Source organism: Grus americana, chromosome 5, assembly GCF_028858705.1.
Source record: "Grus americana isolate bGruAme1 chromosome 5, bGruAme1.mat, whole genome shotgun sequence".
Classification (NCBI taxonomy): Eukaryota; Metazoa; Chordata; class Aves; order Gruiformes; family Gruidae; genus Grus; species Grus americana.
This window is the reverse complement of record NC_072856.1, coordinates 65,743,386-65,765,180: the sequence shown is the minus strand read 5'-3', so window position 1 is coordinate 65,765,180 and position 21,795 is coordinate 65,743,386. Positions and strand designations below refer to the sequence as shown.

Below are 21,795 nucleotides of genomic sequence, written 5' to 3'. Positions count from 1 at the left end.
ATGTTATATATTCATACTCAAATTGACTTTGGGTGGATAAGTAAAATGAGCAACCTTCAAAAATCCACTTGTCTAAGACTTAGCAAGTCTTTTTAATGAATTGTTTACAGTAAAATGAATGTTATAAAAATGTTTTAAACAGAAGCTCATGTTAGCTGGCTTCTCTACAACATTCAAATATCACACGTCAAAACAGTGTAGAGTTCAAAATGACCATCTTCAACTGGCAGCATCAACCGAGGTGAACCTTAACCACGTCTTTCAGCAGGAGGTATTTACCCTGATACTGTGCAGTTTATCTACCTATGAATTGATTCTGGGGACATCTTCTCTCCACAGTCTCACCTTTCTTTTCAAGCAAAGAGGTGGCCTTGGTGGGGCCGGACACTTTAGTACAACAGCTCCTGTCTCCAGTGGACTGATGGTCAAAATGGGAAAAGCAGATGTGCAACCAAGACACTTCAAGGGCTCGCTTGTGCCAGGATAGACCCTTGGGTAGAAGTGAAGTTGGGACAGGGCTGAGAAGGACAAAGGTAGCCCCGAGAACAGAGATGAGGTTGAAGTGAATAAATTGCAAAGGAAGACTGTGGTGCTAACAGCCAGTTGACAAAGAGGTAGGGAGCAGAAACAGCCCCAAAACGTTATAGAGCTCCATTGTGCACAGGATGGGGAGGAATGAAAAGGACCGACATCTCTTAGTGCATTCTCTCCTCTATCCTTGCTAAATCCAGGTTCAAGAACAACAAAACACAGCGTGAGGAAGCTTTCAGCAACAGCCGCTGCTGCCGTGACGCCTGTCTCCCAAAACAGCATTTCTTCACGCTCCAACAGCTTTATGGACAATTTTGGGTTTCAGTGAAAGAAGAGAGAGAAGCTTTAACACTTCGAGAAGAAAAATTTGAAAGTATCACCTTTAAGATAATATTGTATGTTAAAAGATCAACTGAACAAGGTCTCCTAGAAGCCATGCTGCAAAGTTAAAGATTTCTCTCTCTGGTAGTGTGGTAACAGAGGGGAAAGGATAGTGCAATCCTGAGGTCTGGAAAGGAAAACAGGGCACAGGGACGTAAAGCTAATGGAATAAAAAGTAAAAACCAAGGCTGCCACATACACTAAGGGCTGTATTGACAGAGCAAGCAGTGCCCCATACAAGAGAAAAGACGATAGGCAAACACAGCTGCTTCCCCACTCTAAGATAAGCAGAAGACATGGTATAGAAATCTCCTACCACCAAAGAAATTAGGATGGAGGAAAAAAACAGACAAGCAAAGCAGTGAACACGAGTGGGCAAGAGATCTGGCTCCCTCCCCTCCATAACACAGGTGTAGAAACACTGGGAAAGAACAAACGAACAATGTGCCAGCCTTGATGTACAGAGAGAAAATACTCTGAGGTAGGTAGATTTGTTTTCCCATCTCCACTTAGAACTAGCACAGAGGCGGTGGTGCTGGTGGATAATGCCTCAAAGCCAAGATCCAGCAGAACACGAGGACAGAAAAGGTGCTCTTACCTTTCAGTTGTCCTCTAGAAGAGTAGCTTTTGATGCTGATGGCTGGCTTATCATCCCTGCTGCTCCTGGGACAAGAAGTGCAAAGGAGAAGAGTTGCTACCTGCATCTAAAATTAGACAAGTAATTGTTTAGGTATCTGCTTCCTTCATATAGGAAAACCCATCACCTCAGCCTGGTTTCCCTATCCATGACACGTTCAACTCAAGTGCTAATCCAAATTAAGATAGTTATTGCCATGAAAAATTAACCCAAAGAACATCCCTCTGTTTTGAAATTTGTCAAGACTAAAACTGAGTACGTTAGAGTTACTGACGTGCACGTATTGGCTTGAGAAACCTGGAAGTACAGGCTTCTGAAGAACAGGCCAACACGCACTGAACCTGTGAAGGAACCCAACGAGCCTTTCCCTCTTCAGGGCACTTTGTAAGATGCAGCATTTTTGCCACATTTCCTACTGAAACGGAGCAATCAATTCAGAAAACACTCAATCACAACATCCCAGCACCACGTAGATGGTGGAAGAACACTCCTTAGGCACCGAAATTGTGAGTTATCTGAGGTAGTTAAACACTGGAGCAACCAGTGACTTAAAATGACTTTGTGAAAGCTAAGATGAAAAAAAAAACCCAACCCAGCCCAAGTTCTCTTCTTGATTGCAAGATAAACTGACCTGCCACCGGTCAAATACCTTGCCATTCTCAAATCAAGCACGCACTCACCATTATCCAGCTCACTGTAGCCTTCAAAGAAAAAAACAAACAAAAAACCACAAACCAAAAAAAACCCAACTTGCTCAGCTCTGGCAAATTCTCCTTCCCTTTAATCAGACTGCATATTGCTGATGCACTTCTCCTGACAGTGGCAATTAGCAGAGCTCACATTCACAGCATCACTACCTGTCCTTCACAGCACATTTACGCTCATGTATGGATAGCCTCTTCCTGTTGAATCCAATGGTTTCCAGGTGAATGAATAGCTCCACAGCAAAGTATTTTCACCAGTCCCCCTCCTCTAGAGGCTCGTTTCATTTCAGGGATTTTAATTCTGATCCTGCTTATTCTCCTAGGTTGATGTGCATGTCAGGTTTCTATTAATCACATTTTAACTTCCTCCTTCCATGTGCTATGCTACTTCATTTAAAATTGCTTCTTCTCCATATCTTTTTAGTTCATGTCGTCTTCATTTCTTACCCTCAATTTCTAAATATCTAGATCTTATTTTTCCAAGCACTTCCATTTCCCAATTTTTTTTTTTGTGTTGAGAAGTACTCTTACTGAACAACTACTCCTTCCTGCCCTCTGTGCATACGCAAACAGAATACAATACTAAATCATGTTAATAAATTATAGGACTTGTAAAAACACAGCTTACTTCCCAGCCTACAACAGTTTACTGCAAAGCCATTTTCCCCAATTGTAGACAACATAATTACACACACATATACACACCTCCTCTCAGGCATTCATTTGGCTGCCAGCCTGTTAAATGCCTACGTTCTAGGAGCGAACATTAGAAAGGCAATACTTTAACTCATTACATGAGCATTAAAAGGCATATTTGTATTTTGGATCATACTTTATTGTATTCAGAAGCTGCTGGAAATATTTTCCCAAATTACATGCTATAAGAGCTCTAAACTTAAAAATGTGTGAAAATTATAGTTCCCCGCCCCATCCCAATCCAACTTGTAAAGTAAACTTATTGACAATGTAGTCTTCTCTAGAAATAGAGACTCTTTCAGTGTGTGGATGGGGAGGGTTTTTTTAAAAGGAAAGGGAAAGCGAAAGCTCACACCAGTGATAAATTTGGTCAGTAAAATTACTTTTATTCTTTTTTTTTTTTTTTTTTAAATAGAAGGGCTTATACAATTGAGTATAAAGATATTTGAAGAACCTGGAAATGAAATGAAAAAGTATCTGGAGGGAATTCTTTTTATTGAGGAAGAGTTTACATATCTAAGTTTAAGTATTCACCTACTTTTTGCTGCCTCCTGTTAACAGGCATAATGAAAATATTGCACTGAGCATATGCATGGAAAAACACAGCTATTAAAGCAAGAAATATGGTAAATACATTTCGTACAACCTTAAAATAATTCAAACAATCATACAACAAATTCTGAAGCACTTCTGTGATCGGCAATCTTAAGATGATGTTCACTGTTCTGAAGTGTTTACAAATTGACGCTTTTTTGTAGAAACATTTTGTACTGGTTAATAAAACTACAGCCTTAAAATTGTTGGCTTTCAGTTAGAGAGGTAACAGAGAGGTATTATCTGAATTCACATCAGAGCTTTTGAAAAAAATAAATGGCAGCAGTACAAGCATGTTCCTCCTCCAGTGTCCAAAACTTTTTGTGGCTTTGCCATGGCCAAGGAATAGAGCTACGCAGCTCAAAGCAGCCAGTCTCCCCAAATACTTTGAGACAGTCTGGCATCCCTTCTCTTGTTTATTGATATAATGCTCTGCTAAACATAAAATGAAGCAGAAGAACCTCAACTAACCAAGAGAGGTTCCAAATCAGTCTGTCAATATTGACTGCACTTGGGAAGTCATTAAGAAAAGCAGAAAACAACTTTATTTGACCAACCCATAAAGTAAATTTATAGAAATGCTGCTCTGAAGATGGGAGAGAAAGAAGTTTCCATAACATACGTTGAGCCCACAGTAGAAATAAAGTGTTACAGATGATTTTTCAGGGATGATGCAAGTCAGATTGAAGACACAAACCACAGCAGTTCCAACCAGTTTTCCACAAGAGCTCACTCCGAACAAAGGTCTATTTACAACAGTTTTCAACTGCTCGTGGAAAAGCTACCCCAGATGTTTCAAACATCCCCATTGCTTTGATTCACTCTATGCACTATGGGTCCATTTCAGAAACACGTTGAATAAATGCTGGAGCATAATGGACATGAGTACCTGTCTCCAATACTAAAATTATGATCAGTGGAAGAGAAGCTTCCGCACACTTCAACATTTTATACTGCTCAGGCACTGAGGATCAATTATCTTCAGCACGGGAATTTTCAGCTCTAGGTTTTTGCTAGATTCGCTCTCCATTCCTCCCACATATGAACAATTGGGCTACATTTTATCCTTTCACTTTGTTATAATCTGAATTTATTTACATACAAAACGAGAGACAGGAGAAAGTTCTCTTATATTAACCCAATAATGGGCACCTTCACCTTGTAATAAGGACGCCTTAGACAAGGCAGCTGCATTTATTTTAGGAGCATATATAAAATTCAGTGTGCCAGCATCAGAGACAAGAATGTCAGATCATACAACGCCAATACATTCTGGTGGGACCTCGACTATTAGGTGCAAAAACCCCAAAGCCAAAGCACCAAAAACACCCCCAAAACTTTGCACCACTTTAGTTGTGTTTAGAATGCTACGCAATTAATAAATTACATCCTTCTGGGACAGCGTTGCTCTTACTCCTACATCTCAAAGAAATTCCAAGCTAATTAATTAGAGCAAGAAATTATATTGAACAGGATATTTTAAATGAAAGAAATGACTTAGAAACACCAATCAAAGATAATTTGATTATGATTAGCTGTGCTGAAGTCAAAGTCATTAAAATCGATGAAGAATGTTTTTACACTGGTCTATTCTATGTAATCCATTACCTACGCTACGCTCTGTAGTTCAAGTCTAACAAATGGTATCTGATAATTCAATACTGAAGACTAAAATGCTTTCAATGTACCACTTGCTTTCCTACACTGACATGTTTCCAATAAAAAAAAAAAAATGAGTAGCAAGTAGATTTGCAAAATTATTCACTGGGAGAACTTTAGCTTACATGAAATACCATTCTGATTTTTACCTGCTCGCCTTCTACATAGTCATGTTTAAATATGGCTGCTGCTTTATTCTGAACAGTCATTACCCACAAAAGTTACAACCATGGTTTGGTAAGAAATCATTCCCTGTGCTTTCTAACAACTGAGGCCTGCCCAAAGGTACAACATTTCTTTCCATGCTCTCAGCTGAAGTGACGAGCAAGACGAGCAGACCTATAATCAACACGCAGCTGAACAAAGGAGTGAAGGATGTTCTTGTCCAGGTTAGCAAGTTGTTCTCCTGAGCAAACTTGCTTTAAATTATCCGGGGCTACAACCAGAAGATTGCAAAGTGCATGCAAAGTATCAAAGAGTTGTAACACCAGCGCAATCTGTGGTTAAGAGAAAAACAGAGAAAGACAGATATTAAGAGTTAGAGTTGCTTGAACTCTTATGACACAATGTCCACCTCGATTCTCAAATTACTTTCCCCCTACGGAAGATTTACATGCATCATTCTCTCCTCGTGTGCATAAATATGTATAGACACATGCACTTACACATCTGTGGGGAGATATGCATGCAAAGTTATACACAGAACACAGAATAATGCAAACTCAATGCTTCTTCAATATACACACACAGCCTACAAGCAATAAAATGGTATCAGGAAACTGGTCTTAGGACATGCTGGTATAAAGAACTGCTGGTATAGTAACAGAATATATAACATCAGTATATAAAATGGTGATGTTCAAACAGAAACTAACTATTTTTATGAAGTAAAAACATCTGATTAAAAATAGAGAGTCCTGATACTAATTTCAACATGGCTGTACATCACCAACCTGTACATGCTTACCTTGAAGTCTTTGGCACACTTTCTATATTCAGCCACGTCACAAATAGCTAACATGCCTCCCATGCAACTGTAGGAATATTGCTGAAGGTGTTCATAGATAAGTCGATGAAAACGAACTCCAAGCTCCATCAAAACTGTGTCCACATTCTTACCATCCATAGAATTTCTAATCTTTTCCACCTGCTTTCTAACATAGCCACAGACTTTAACACAAGCCTAACAAAAAAAAAAAAAATTCGGTAACTTGCTTTCTAGAAATGTGTTCTTCTCAAAGTGGCTTCCATATCCTAAGCTGAACATCAGTCACTAAGTCTTTAAACTTCCCACAACACATCACTGACACTAGTCTTTTCCAAATTAGTAATTTTCTAACAGTTTTTATTTGCTACATGAAGATAAAAAATGCGAGAAGATGGATGCAAGACAATATTCAATTAAGTTATAGTTCATATCAGGTCAGAATAGAACAGTTTAATTTGGGCTTTTAATTCAAACAATGATCAACCAAGCTCTGTGTGTGGGGGGGATGTGATTAAAACTCTCATCAGCTGCAATTATAAACCCTAATTAACAGCCATGCAGGCATCTTCACCCTTCCCACGTAGTACAAGACTCTATGTCCTACTGCTCCACTTCATAGAACCATAGAATAGTTTGGGTTGGAAGGGACCTCAAAGCCCATCCACTTCCACCCCCCTGCCATGGGCAGGGACACCCTCCACTAGCCCAGGTTGCCCAAAGCCCCATCCAACCTGGCCTTGAACACTGCCAGGGATGGGGCATCCACAACCTCTCTGGGCAACCTGTGCCAGGGCCTCACCACTTCTCCCGTTCCCACTTGACTGCAGGCATTCAGGTGACGCTCTCACTTCTTCCCATTGACTGTAGTTTGTTCTCTACTCCTCTCTGCATTATTCCCTAACAAGAGCCTAATGTAGCCTGGCATTACAGCTTCTCAGCAGCTCCCAGGCTGGGATTCAGACAGATCTGGTGGCAGAGACAACTTTCTGCAGCAAAGAATGTTCATACCGTACCCATGATGCTTTGTCATGCTCCTGTCATTCTAAAGGGGAAAAAGTGTCCAGGAACTAGACAGTACCTGATGCTTGATTTTCTGAAACTGATAGCTTAAAGCTACTTTATCAGCTAAAAATCTTGTTCCAAATCTGAGCCTCTTGGGCAGGGAAACAATGTGACATTTTATCTAGCACCTACTTATTCCTGTCTGACACTAGATACAAAACTGCTAATGTCCCTTTTCAGCTTGAGAAAATAGTCTACAACAGAGTTTGGAGGTGCTTAGTGTAAAATGGAATAGCTAATTAATCAAATGCATATGTTGCATAATGCATGTTTGGTAAGGAACATCTTTTACTTGGTAACACTTGTGAGCATTTGAGGCTATATTGATGAGCTGGGACTTTGTTTACTTACATTAGTATATTGAATCAAAACATTGTTTTCGTCTTCTGGTTTAAAATCTGTCTTCTTTTGCTCTGCAGCCAAGATGTGCTTCATCTGTCCAATCATACAATTCAGTGTCCTTTAAAGTTACAAATACAGATTGGGTTTTGAAGGGAACATTTTAATTTCCTTTATATTTACATATATTAACATCATTCTGTACAAAAGCAAGCAGCATAAAGCAATGAGGAAAACACCCCTCTACCTAACATTTGAGTAATCTACAGAAGATACACTAAAAGCAAAGATTTATTGTAAGCAATAGGGTGCTAGGACAGATCAAAGGAAATACTTCATTTAAACATACACTCTTCTGAAGCTGCAATGCAATACTCTAGAGAAGATAAGCTTTATTTTAAGTAGTTAAAAAAAGGAGAATTTGCAAAAAAACCCAACCCCACCAACCCTCAAAATACTCCTTCCTCCAAGTTCAGTGTCTTGGAGCACAGCACACAGCATGCTGGCCAGCTGGTTTTAAAGGGGACACATTAATTGTACAGTAATCCATTCAAATCCAGCTCTTCAGAGAAACTGGATAGCATTCTTCAATGCAGAGGGAATCAGAAAGCTGAAGGAAGCATTCCAAAGAGTTTAGTAGAATTGGATCATGTTGCATATTACTCAGAAGCAAGCATCAGAAAACACTTGAAAAATGAAGGGGGGGAAAAAACCAACCCCAAACAAACAAAAAACCACCCCCAAACCCAAACAACCAACCTCTTCCTTTGCCAGAGCTTGGTATTTCTTTTGTTCTCAGAAATCTAATAGAGTTTTACTGTGTCATTCATTTCTCCCTCTCGGGATTTATCTTTTCAGAACATTATCTAAGGTCAAGGCCCTGGTTTACTTTAAGTCCAAACCAAAGGCCAAACAGCAAAGCAGCTGAGAAAGGCTGCACACACCTCTCAGTGCCAGCTTTGCCAGGAACCTCCATCTCTCCCCCCCCCCCCTTTTCTTCACCCCCCTCACCCCTCCAACCTCCCCGAAGAAAACACAATCAAGACCATTGCATGCCTTAAAGGATTCAAGTTGGGGTGAAGGGCAGAAGAATATAGGTATCCAAAGAAGGAATAAACTTATTTTCTATGCATAGACCTCACACTTGCATTTCAGGCGTACTTCATTCAACAATCCACATACCAACAGAAATTTAAAGAAATTATATTTGGCATTCTCCTCAATTTCCATTTTCAACAAATACTCCCAGATACACAGAATACACACTGAAAGAAAACCAGTTGAACTGATTTTGTTTGGCTAATAAATGACTTTCACAGAGGTAGACAACTGCTACGAATGCCATTCAAGAAGCCGCTATTAGACTCTTTCAGATTGGATAATGTTTAAACCATCAACATTTAGAAATTTGCTTTTATTTTTTAAACTAGATCATTCCTTTAAGCAAGACAATCAATTCTCAACAGCATCAGCAGCACCACAAAGCAGCATGTAAGCAGGCACACAAACTCATTTTACATGTAACATTCATCTCAAAACTAATCTCTTTTTTATATGTGCCAAAGCACAAATGTTTTTGAAGTCTCCATCCACAAACCCTTGAACATACCATTTTTCCAACGGGGACTTGTTCTCCTACATCTTACTATCACTTTTAAGAGATTAATTATTTTACACAAACAGTTACAAACTATTGTAACACTGATGACTGATCTACACCTGCCTAGATCTAAGCTTATGGCCTCAATGGTTCAAGCTGCTGGAGTTGCTGGAGCATGTCCAGAGAAGGGCAACAAAGCTGGTACAGGGACTGGAGCACAAGTCTTATGAGGAGCGGCTGAGGGAACTGGGGTTGTTTAGCCTGGAGAAGAGGAGGCTGAGGGGAGACCTGATTGCTCTCTACAACTACCTGAAAGGAGGTTGTAGTGAGGTGGGTGTTGGTCTCTTCTCCCAAGGAACTAGTGAAAGGACAAGAGGAAATGATCTCAAGTTGTGTCAGGGGAGGTTTAGATTGGATATTAGGAAAAATTTCATCACCAAAAGAGTGGTCAAGCATTGGAACAGGCTGCCCAGAGAGGTGGTGGAGTCACCATCCCTGGAGGTGTTCAAAAAAACATGCAAACATGGCACTTTGGGACATGGTTTAGTAGACATAGTGGTGTTGGGTTGACGTTTAGACTTGATGTTAGAGGTCTTTTCCAACCTTAAAGATTCTATGATTCTAAGTATTTCAAACCTTGTGTTTAAACCTCTAAGGTAACTTCCAGCAGGAGCAGCTATAAATCTCAAATTCCACTTACACATCCTCTATCTCCACCTTTCTTTTTGCACCTACAGAAAATGCAAGTGCAAACAACATATCGAATCTCTTCCCCATCTCTCTGCAGAAAGGACCCAGCAGGACACAAACGCAATGCCTGTTTTTCCTATACAGTGCTGCTCTCATCCCTCACCAGTATGGCACGATCCTTACAAAAATCTCAATAATCATTTTTAGAGTAGACCTCATTACCCACAGGACGGCTTATTTCCGTTACCACAGAGAGAAAACAGGCACAGAAAGCTTAGGTAACATCTTCTATGTTGACTAATGCCACCTTAAGATATGGGAACACTACATGCTTCCCAGACCAAAGTAGTGCATCGCACAACAGCTCCATGTCCTAATATTAAGCTTGTTAGTTTGTTATTTTCCTCTGCTGCAAAACAGCTATGATTTTAATTTACAATTTTTATAACTATTCTCTCATTTTTATTTGGAGAAATAGGAAAAAAAAAAGAGAGATTAAATGAGTCACTCTCAACCTCAAAGCAAGTCAATGTCAGAATCAAAATTATTCCAGGTCTACAGACTTCTATGACTAGGTCTAATCCATAGCACTGCACAGATTCAAGCAAATCATCTAACCTATTTTTGTCAAACTTTGCTCTTAATGGAAATCCTGCAAGTCTTTAACCTATTTCAATCATCATTCCTTTAAAGTAGTTTGAGACAGTAGGGTAAAACTGAATTATTGCATTCTTTCAACACAACCAAAATCCTTTAACGTCCTTCCAGAAGTATTTATGGGTCAGAAATGTGCCATGAAAAATATGACCCTCTAAACAAACAGAATCTAAATTTCCTATGCACAATAATGCATACTTCTGGACTTAAAAAAAAAATCAATTTTGTGTTCATAAATAATTCCTCATTAAAAGGAAAGCTAACACATCACAAAGGAGTTTTACAAGAACCAACGATTAACAGAAAGTTGAAATCTGTACTTGCCTATCAATGCCCATATCCAGCTTCACTTCCATTTGTTCTATGATATCCTTTTTCTTCTGAAGGCATTCAGACAATTTAGGAGAAGAACTGCAACAGCATAAAGGGTTGAGCGTGTGACAGGGTGTTAAAATATCAAAACAAATTTGTCTGCTGGGTCTGCCTCTTACAACAGGACCTTGTAAAGATTTCCCATCCCATCAGAAAAGGCTAGTTTACATGAAGTTAGCTGGCTTCAGAACAACCAACAGCCATCTGACCCTGAGCAGGATTTGCTGAGTGGCAATGGGCAGTACTGCAAGGCATTTCAGGCAGCACTGTGCCTACTGAGCAGTGCCTCTCAGCAAATCCGGCTTTTCACAGACACTAATTCACAGTACATCAGTGTGCTCTGCCTCGACTGTATCCATCCCCTAGCCCCCAACAACACGCAGCTTTCGTGTAGTTCACATGTGGCTCCCATGGCATGGCCATCTGCTCCCTCTGCAGAGCCTGCGAGGGTCCCCTAGGAATCTCACCAGCCCCAATATTGCCAGCTCACCCCAAGGACCCCCTCTAGTCCTGGCCTGTAATGCAGCAGTGAAGTCTAAAGAGCAACTTGCCTCTCCTTCCTACCAACACTCTTGGAGCTCCCTCTCTCCCACTAGTTCTCCAAGATACTGATTTGTTTAACTTCCCTTCTTCTCCCTCTCATTACAGTATTTTGTCTTCCCACAACATCAAGCTGAACAACTCCAAGAATAAACCCCTCTTAATAGAGATGAGGAATGAAAAAAAAATTGCTTTCTTCACCAAAAATGACTGTTCACAAAGGAAATGATAATCAAAATAAGGTACCTGATTAATGGCATCAGATGATCATTAAACTGCTTGTCAAATAAATGGAAAATAGTATTGGCTTGGTGGACAACATCCAAGAAATAAAGATTTGCGTTCTTTGAATCAGATGAGGGAATGCCTTAAGCAAAGAAGGTTTCAATTAGGACTGTAAAGATATGCAGTTCTTACAATTAGCATGATGATTTTTTTAAATATGCGGAATTTTTCCATGAATGCTTAAATCACAGGCTTAGAGTTTCAAAAATTCACCATGGTGCCATATATAGAATACTTCTCATAGCTATATCAGGAAATAACCACAAGCACAGAAATATCTTGCTTTTAAAACTTCTAAAAGCAAAATGGAACAGCCAATTTAAATATTTCTTCAGAACACGAGTTTTATGCTTTCACGTGGGAAAGACAGGTTCTCACTGTCAAGACTTTAACTTCTTTAATACCAGCAGTTTTCTTATTTACTGTCACTCTTTAAAATGCACAGGTATACAAACAAGTATGGAATTCTTATAAAATATAAGACACTAAGCCTTAATATAAAAATATTCTCCTGCTATGGCACAAAGAACAACTGAAAGAGGTAGGGAGTGCTACATCCCAATCTCTGTGACACAAATGTTTTTGAAGACAGTAGTGTGTTTCCATCTGTGCATCAATTCCCCGAATGGAAGTTACACTTCAGAATACATTAAATGCTGACTCCTAAACACACAAACCAAATTTCATTTAACCAACACACTCTGAACAAGGCCAATCAATAACACACAGCAAGGACCTGCAAAGATCATCTGCACAAAAAGGCCAATGAGATGAAATGCTCAGAAAATATACTCACCAGCGAGGCCTGTTTCTAATGCATAATCGATGTGTTCAGTACATAAGAAATCTACAAGCATAGAAAAAATTCTGAAAGCATTCTTCGGTAAGTCAGATGGATCAGAGAGCTTTAAAAAAAAAAAAAATATCCTAAAGGTCAGTTCTACAAACATTTGAAAGTTTATCTGAGATTGCATAGGGGATAAGCTTAAAATGTAGTAAGTATTCCAGAATAACTGGAATTTTACTCTAAATTAAAAGTATCCATACAGAGAACTATTCAGGAACAGCCTGTAGTACCAATAAACCCTTCAGCATTAACAAGTAAACTGAAGATAGCATGCCATGGGATGCTACGAAAAGCAAGAGTATAAACAGTTTCTAATAATAATAGTAATAAACATAATAATAAAGGAAGATATTAATTAATAGTCCTTAAAACACAATTGTCCAGCTGTAATCTCAGGAATTATCTAAACTGCATACTGCTGGATGCTGGGAAAACATACAAAGAAAAGATTACTCTCTCCATGCCCTGCCTTTTTTATTAAGCTTCTGCCACTGGCCAGAGTCCGAGACAGGACACTGGGTGAGATGGACCTTAGTTTCACCTGGTACAGCTGTTCTTTTAGTACTGCCACAGTACTGCAGAAAAAAAAAAAATACAGACTGAACTTCAGCTACATTTATCACAGTTCAGCTGGAGTCAACGGAGCATGAACATTTTTATTAAGTGAAGTAATGCCCACGTACACACAGAGCATCTGTACCTTCATGAGCTGTAAGCAACATGGGATTTTGGACAGCAACCTGTCAGTAAATCCCTTTTCTAAAGAAAAATGCGACAGGGCTTTTGCACATAAGAAATACGGCTTTGGTTTTTAAGGAATTATATGAAGACTTTATGAAGCGAGGAGTAAGAAAGATTACCATTGCAATTCAAGTTAATTTATGTAACAACACTCCAAAGATTTCTGCTGTATTCCCAAAAAACCAAAACCCCAACAACAAAACACCATTACAGAGATTTCCAAATACCAAAATGTTGCAATATACAATTATATTCACAGAATTACCAACTTATTTTTCCTAAAGCAGTCACATTTGGGACACATAGTGTATCTGCATGCATCTGTCATGTGATATAAATATTACAACTAGTTAGCCAGGGACATATTTAACTTCTTTTTCGCATAGTTTATTGCCCTGACCACAAACAAAACGCTAGCAGCACGTATGATAGAGAAGTTATACACCTGTAATTCTAAAAATCTCCTTACATGCCAAGATCTTAGCACTGGTTTCTACCCCAATACAATTGGTTTTCAGATGAGGTATGAAAAATTCTGATCCCAAGAGTAAAGGCCCCTCTAAGTATATAAAAAACTTCTGAATATCTAAAATGTCAAGTTTTTCCACTCTAAGCTAATTTAGAATGTTAGAGGCATTAAAATTTGTTAGAAATCAGTTCAGTTAGCTAATAAAAACGTTAGCATTTAAGTTCGCAATTAAATTTCAAGGGTTTTTGTTTACACTAAATATCAGAGAAACAGTAATTGACAGGCAGTAAAATCAGCTATTTAATCAGAAGGAAAACATTTCTTTTTGTTAGACTAAAAATGTTTAAAGAACAGGTCTTGGGTCTAATTTAGTAAGAAAAGCAATGTAGACAATAGGTTTAACCCTCCCCAATTCTTCCAAAAATAGATAGTATTAAAAACCAGAAAATAGAACTAGATCCACATTTAAAAATCAAACCTTTAGCCTCCACCATGATCCTGATTCAGTGAAAAATACAAAAGAGAAGTTGTTTAATAATGTCCTTCCTTTCTTCCTACGACACTTCAACTGAAAATTGAACCTCAAGATTTAATTTCATGCACAAAATTATATCATTAATGGAGATCACAGGAAGCAAACTCACCCTGTGACATCTTTCAAAAGCTTGTTTAGTTTCTTGCAAAAGGTTAACCACCACTTCTTGCGACAGAAAAGTTTCTCCATGTGTGTCAATACTTGGCCCCAATGGCAAGTTTGTACGCTGCCTTATTCTCTCTTTCAGGTCTTGAATACTAGAACAAAAATATACCAAAAGAAGATTTCACTGGATGGAAATTTTGATGCTCAAATTCAACAATGATTTAGGGTGTTTTAGTTGTTAACTTAAGAAACAGAATCCAAGACACAGTTTAGTATATGCAAGCATTAAGACAGTCTTGCAAGCTTAAAAAAGTTGCCAGTAAATGCAAAACTACCACCTCTGATGCCACGGTCAACTGTGTTCTACCATAGCATGTTCACACCTCGGCATCAGCTATTCCCCACTGTGGAATGAGAGCAGTTTCAATTGAATCCTATGGCACTTACGCTCTGTGGACAAAGTTTAGCCTCCATACTTTCTGTCCCACTGCACTTTCAAAACACTAATGAGAGCTTTCTATCTCATCCATGCCCACAAATCCTCTCACCCTCATCTACTATCTCAGCAGTCCTGATTTAGTCAAGCATGCTCCAACACATTTCCATGCATAAAACAACCCATAAAGTCAGTCACTACAATCAATTTAATTTTCCCCAAGAAAATTAAATTTTCATCTGTTAATTCATCTAATTACTTTGCTGCTGCTGTTCTCCCCAAATCACTTTTCATTCCTTACCCACTGAACCCAGTAGCTCTTTGAAAGGTGCAGTAGTCTTATCACCTCTGCTTCACACAAGTTTTATTTCTTCCTTTCCCACTTTTTGCTATTCCTTTATTAGAGTTTCTCTACCCTGAGGATAATGAAGTCTTGTTTTACCTTTCTCTAAGTCCATTGCATCTTCTGGGCTCATTAAGAGCTTTCTCACTGACATTGCTATGGTCTTTTCCCCTTCCTAGGTCTTGGGAGGGGACCACAAGACCTGGGCAGGTGAAAAAAAATGTATGCTTTTAGATACACACATATACATGCTTTTAGGTACCTTAATTTTGCTTCAGTCCTTTTGTGGATCTGGATCCTAAGTTGAAACATAGGTTTAACTGGTATTTTTCATTTCCCATGAGCGTATAAATACCATGCATCACCTTTCACATGTACCGAGAGCAATACACTTTTTAGCAGAAGTTAACATAAAGTGACAGCAAATTGTAAAAAGCTGTACGTCATTTTAGAAGCCTACTCTTTTGCAGTTCATCACCATACATTCGACATGGCAAATACTGTGTTTCTCCCCTTACCGCCTCCCTTCCATTTTAAAACTACAAAACTTCACGGAAGAAACTTACCCTCCAGTGCCAATGGACCTCTTCTGGTGGTTTTTGGAATCATAATAGCGTTGCAGAATCATAGCACTCCTACTTTTCAAATAACCAATTTCCACCTCAATGTAATTCTCCAAGTAGGAAATGAAAATGGATTTGATAAGCTTAGACAAGAAAGTCTGCTTATCAGTACCCAAGTTAAATTCCATCAATTTGCTTGACAGGTTAGTAGTCCTTTATGCAAAAAGAAAAAAAAAAAACCAAACAAACCAAAAAAAACACCAAAGAAGGGGAGAGGAGGAAAAGGTTGAATTTCTATGAATTACAGCATTACATGTTTGTAAAGTACATAGCACAACAGAATCCTGATTGTGATTAAGACATCTAGCAGCTTTACATCTAAGTAAAAAATTTTGCATAATTCATGTTTAATTATATACCAGTACAATTGCAATAAAGTCACCAGTGAGATGTGGAGGATTGGCTTTTGCTGAGTTTTAAAAGTACTCTCACAGATCACTATACTAAATACTTCTCATTAAAAATAATAACAGCAATTTAAAATTTTTTTTAGGATAGCAATCATTGTAAAGGTTAATGGCCATTCAAAAATTTCAATTTTATGAGAAGTTTACATTTTTGGCATCTCTTCCTACATCTTAATAATAAATCAATCCATTACAAGAGAATATCTACAACAATAATTTTATCATCAATATATAAATACCTTGTATATAGATCATAGAGATTCTTAAGATACTGTTCTGCATCTGATTTCCTGTGTTCTTCTAGCTGGTCCTTTACATAACTCTGTAAAATTTGGATACATCTGTTAGAAGAATAAATGCCACACGTCCTGTTCACTACTTGCTAGATTATACATAGTTTACTGCGAAGTGTATATCTTACTTAAGGTAATTCATATAGTCTTTGTTTTTAAATCTCTAATTTACAGATCTTGCATTATCTACAGATTGAGTTAAGTGCATCTTTTAGAAGAAAATTATTTACTAATACAAGGCAGTAGTGTGTGAAGCAAAGACAAAAGACAGATTACTTTGAAAATGCACTTGACCAACAAACACAAAATCCTCTCTTTTTAAGAATCAAAAGCACCGGAGGCCTAGAGGCATTTCTGCAGTTGACAGTAAGCAAAGGAGATGCTTACATACTTGCTTATCGTACTACATACACAAAGCAGATACAAGCTTAGTGCCTTCTTGCCATTGAATATTTGGATAAATACATTATTTACCATAAAATACTAAGTCAAAACTGACACACAAATTTGGGGTTGACACAACCTCAATCTCTACATGATAAGGACAACATCATCTACAGGGAAACTGCTTTTGCAACAAATAGTCACGTTGTCGACTTTACACACTTGAGTGTATTTGCAGGATGGAAAACTTAGTATTTTCAACTATTCCAGGCTTCCATATAAATATTGCATTAACTGCGAGACAGTATTCACAACATAAGTTATTTCCACTTATTCAGTGCTAACCTCACGCATGAAACCCAATTCCAAGAACGAACACACTAAAGATACTTATTAAATGTGAAACTTCTTTTCCTGACATATTCTTGGCAGGGGACATACAGAAGAAATCAAATATGCGTATGACATCTTTACGAATTACCCAGTGAACATACTGATTCCCTTATAACTTTACATACTGAATTTGAGTATTTTCAGTTGCACTGTATTCAGAGTACAAGCAGCTTTATTTGATATAAACTTTATTATCTGAATTGTTACAGATCAATCAGCTGTGATTCTACATCCTTATACAAGACTACAAATACTGTAAATTCTCATTAAATGTTATTACAATATTTTTGGATGAAAAGTCTCCTCAATGAACTTCAGCATGTTAAAATTTGAAATACCTGAAGTTTAACTTCAAAGATATTTTGAATGAGTTTGGCTAGCACAGTCTCTGGATTGCTAAAGACTTCTCCAACTTGCTTATTCACTCGCTGGCAGAGAATGGCGGCATCTTCAAAGACGTCATTCCTCAGGAATGCACCCTAGGGTTTTAGAAGCACATTTCATAATATATTTACAACAATCTATACAACTAAATAAATCAACACTTAAAGAGATACATGTAAAACAAAATGCATTACCTCTTGACACTGTTTTATATACACATCAACGCAATGGGAATAGCCCTATGGAAGGAGCAAAACAACTCAGTGTTAAAGTAAGTTCTCCATGCTTTCAGTATAGAATGAAGTCAAGGAAATACAACCCCTGTGAAAAAGTTATTGCAAAAAAAATAGATTGATCAAAAGTGTAGACTCTTTCAAACCCATTTTTGTTACAAACCTAACATAACTTCACTTATCACCACAGGTTTCAACACTTTCTCAACCACAAAAGTCAGTTCACACACACATACAAGAAAAGATTATTTTAGAATGGTCTCTACTGACACTGCCTCCAATCCCCCATCATCTGCCTCCTTTATTCCCCTGCATTTGATTTCAGATGGAACATCTCAGTATTTTTACAGTTACACGTGTTATCTGATATGGTGGTTTTACCCATTCAAATATATTCACTTAAAACAGGCGCTTACTGTATTGTGGGTTAAACCCCTCAGGTTTTACCTTAAAATGAAGCAAAACTGCTGCTACTTCTCTCATTCTGGAGATTTCGCCTCTCCGCTGTGCGCTGGTAAACTCTTGAATTAGCTGGCACTCTAAATCATGGTACTTACCTGGAGAGGAAAAGGGATAACAACAAAAATCCATCAGGCTATGCAACACAAGCACCGACAAAAACTGTAATACTGACAGTATTGCATACTTCTGTAATCATCTTTAACAATTCAAATATAGGAATATGGATTGAACTGGATAGATAACTTACTTGCTATCTTTGATTTTACTTCAGAAAACCTGTTAACAACAAAAAAATACCATGATTAAATTCAAATCCACATCATGAGAAATCACAGACATCCTAGATCATGAGTAACAGGCACTCCACTTAAAAAGGAAAACATGTAACACAAAGACGACGGAAAAGTTACACGCTTTATATCCATAAAAACCTATGAGCATCTAATTCAAATCTAGCATTAAGTCAGCACAGCAGAATTATCCCATTAAAAGTCTGTTAAGCAGTTTAGGATGTGTATGTAAAGATGATCCTACAACATGAGTGTGTGAATACAAATCTGAGAATAGAGGAGAGAGAAATAAGCACACAATCCATCTCAAAAGCTACATGAATCACTACGTAAAGCACCAAAAAAGTAGACAGGGGAAGCATCAAAAAATTAGAGCTATGTGAATATTTTTAAAAGATTTTCAGATAGAATTTTACCTGTCAAAAGGCAGTTCCTGTGCAATCAAATGCAGTTTCTGAATAATATCAGCTGCCTCTTTAATCTGTTAAGAGTAAAACATGACAGAAATATTAAAGAAGGTCTGACTTTGGGCTACTCCTTTCCTCCACTGTCCTATTTTCATACACGTAGTTGCTATTTCTAAAGCTGGCTGAGTTGATACACCCGTGGAAGAGATCACCCCCTTTAAGTTCCAGTACATACTTTTATGATGCTTAAGGTATTTTTTTTAACATAACATGATATAGCTCAAAATATGATAAAAAGTCTTTCATGTTCACACTGGGTGTGTCTGTGTAGGTGTCTAAGCTACCTGGACAAATATCTCATCGCTGCACTGTGCCAACATAGCTATACATCTTGCAGACCAAAGATTCCTCAGGGCTGATTAGATCAGAACGTGTCCAGAGCAATTGCATGAAATTTTGCACCCTTCCATTTGGGAATAAAATACCTATCTGTAACACACAGATGGCTGAACTGCAATACTATACTTTACAAGGGATTAGGATAAAATCTTACTGACTCACACCCCACCAGGAGAGATCTCTGTTGAACTCAGAAGTGAAATGGCTAGCAACCCTTTCAGACATGTAACAAAAAGCACTACGGAGTTCTTCAAAATTGATGAAATTAGCTGCATAGCTGTATCCAAAAAAGCCATGCCAATGCTCAGCATGGAGAGGGGAGGAAGGGGAAAAAGGGGATCAAAGTACAGCATAGTTGGAGTAGCTCACATTCTTCCAAGGAAGGAGAAATGGAAGCTGTATTAGAAATTATAAACTCTGAGGTCCAAAGCAAAGATCAAGATGAAGGTCAGTTAATTGTGCATCTACAAAATAGAAACAGTCGCATGGATACAAAAGCTAACAAATAAAGTTAATGCAGCATGTAAATTTTCCTCTGTCCTGCACAGCAAAACCTTTTACCATTTATTCTTCCACAATCAATCAGCATGGGAGGTGCACCTAAGTAGCACTTAGCGACTGTTGCACTAGGCTGACTAGACCTGTAGAAAACACCAACTTGAAAGTGTGGGGAACAAGGCTGGTTTATTGGATTTAAGCACACGCAGAGTGTTGACTGGCCCAAACTGGACACAACTCTGGGATGGTTTTACAGACTTTATTATGCTCTCTTGATGACTGGAAGGCACCTCAAAGGGGGCAATGAAAGCTCTAGCTACTACATTGAAGCAAAACCTTTCTAAGCTGACACAACAGAGAACACTGAGAAGATGCCGTTCTTGTTCTTCCTGTTAGTCATGTTCCAGGGAACTGGAGTGAGAGGAAAGGAAGTAATGAAATCCTATTCTCCCACCACTTAGAGCAGGTTGGAATTAAAACTTTTCAAGAATAGTACATGACACACAGGTAAGAACACAGAGCACAGGCATCACGCTAGGTTGGGTGTTCAGCAAAACCAGGGGCTCTCATAAAGTACATCCATTCTGCTTATTAAGAGCAGCTTATGTTTTGAACTGTCAGCTTACAATAGCCTCTTAAGTCAAAAGCAGCTACGCTCCTCAAGTAAATCCAATGAAACAGCGGTTATTTCTATTAGCTTACAGCAACCTTAATACCTAAGTAAAAACTGATCAATAGTGATGTAATTGGAATAGTCTATATATTAGCAGTTATTCACTGATGTTAACAAAAAAAACCCAACACAAACCAACAAAAAACCTCAAAGTACCCCACAAATACAACATTTTCTTTGTCTCCTCTTCACACAATAGTTGTTAACTAACTTAGATTTTATTGAATTCAGAGCCTTTTCTTATACACAACAGAATCCATGACAAATCAGTTTTCCATGGTTTCTGCTTAAATCTGGACATATTTCATTTTTAATTGAATCAGGCTTCTGTAAACTATTAAATCAAAATAAATATATATTCTGTAAAATACAACCTAAAGCCTAGAACACATCTGGGAAAAAATCTGAAAAACTGTGGACAAATAATAGCAAGAGAATATTAACACAAAATATTTTTATGAACAAATTAAAAGGCATAACAGAATAACTTTGAGTACAGAACATAAACGGAGAAAAGGAGTTAAGAATAATAGTAAACACATTAAACACAAGACAATACTATTGCATGGTAAACAAGTGAGCTGCTGTATCATTTTGGTAGTTTAACTGTTTTAACTGGAGTGATTTGCTCACTTCAAGACTCTTCAGTACAGGAGAGGGACTGGTTAGCTGGCAGTTCAAGGGAAATTATAAGGATTCAAAGGATGATGACACACAATACATAATATAGAACAAGACAGCATAGAAAAACCTTCACAGAGACGCTAAGTTAGAAACTGCTCAGTACAGCTAGGAGAAAGTAATGTGGGAAGCAACAACTTGAGCATAGGGAAAAAAAGGAAGCCAACAGATTAATAACTGACACTACTGAGAAAAATATGAATTCCCTAAGAAATAACTGCATTATAATTCTTTTCTTGCCTCTCCTTTCACAGTATCGCCTGCCCTAAACGTCTCAAAGAAAAACCTACAGTTGTGAGGGATGGCTTAGTATAAAAGAAAATGGTAACATCCTCCAAAACACTATCTAAAACCCAAATCAGTTTGAAGATCAGAAGACAGTGACAAAGCATTAAGGTTTGACATTTAAGAATATTTGTTACTGTTTCATAGTTTAGAACTATTTTTAGTTCTAAGA

General features: G+C 38.0%; 1 protein-coding gene across 2 annotated transcripts in view; it reads right to left on the bottom strand.

Annotated features, from left to right (window-relative positions):
* Positions 1-3,312: 3,312 nt before the first annotated feature.
* Positions 3,313-21,795, bottom strand: part of EXOC5 (exocyst complex component 5) — a 28,686-nt gene continuing 10,203 nt past the window's right edge. Inside the window, exons 5-19 of one of the 2 annotated variants that reach the window (XM_054826369.1) lie at positions 19,097-19,161; positions 18,638-18,666; positions 18,376-18,485; positions 17,890-17,934; positions 17,650-17,790; positions 16,481-16,563; positions 15,778-15,987; positions 15,474-15,509; positions 14,437-14,584; positions 12,532-12,640; positions 11,697-11,817; positions 10,863-10,949; positions 7,604-7,712; positions 6,170-6,385; positions 3,313-5,699 (exon numbers count right to left, since the gene is read on the bottom strand). In XM_054826369.1, the coding sequence (XP_054682344.1) occupies positions 5,511-5,699; positions 6,170-6,385; positions 7,604-7,712; positions 10,863-10,949; positions 11,697-11,817; positions 12,532-12,640; positions 14,437-14,584; positions 15,474-15,509; positions 15,778-15,987; positions 16,481-16,563; positions 17,650-17,790; positions 17,890-17,934; positions 18,376-18,485; positions 18,638-18,666; positions 19,097-19,161 (1,698 nt within the window). In that variant the 3' untranslated portion in view covers positions 3,313-5,510. The remainder of the gene's footprint in view (positions 5,700-6,169; positions 6,386-7,603; positions 7,713-10,862; positions 10,950-11,696; positions 11,818-12,531; positions 12,641-14,436; positions 14,585-15,473; positions 15,510-15,777; positions 15,988-16,480; positions 16,564-17,649; positions 17,791-17,889; positions 17,935-18,375; positions 18,486-18,637; positions 18,667-19,096; positions 19,162-21,795) is intronic. The other variant, XM_054826370.1, reaches the window with a different exon arrangement.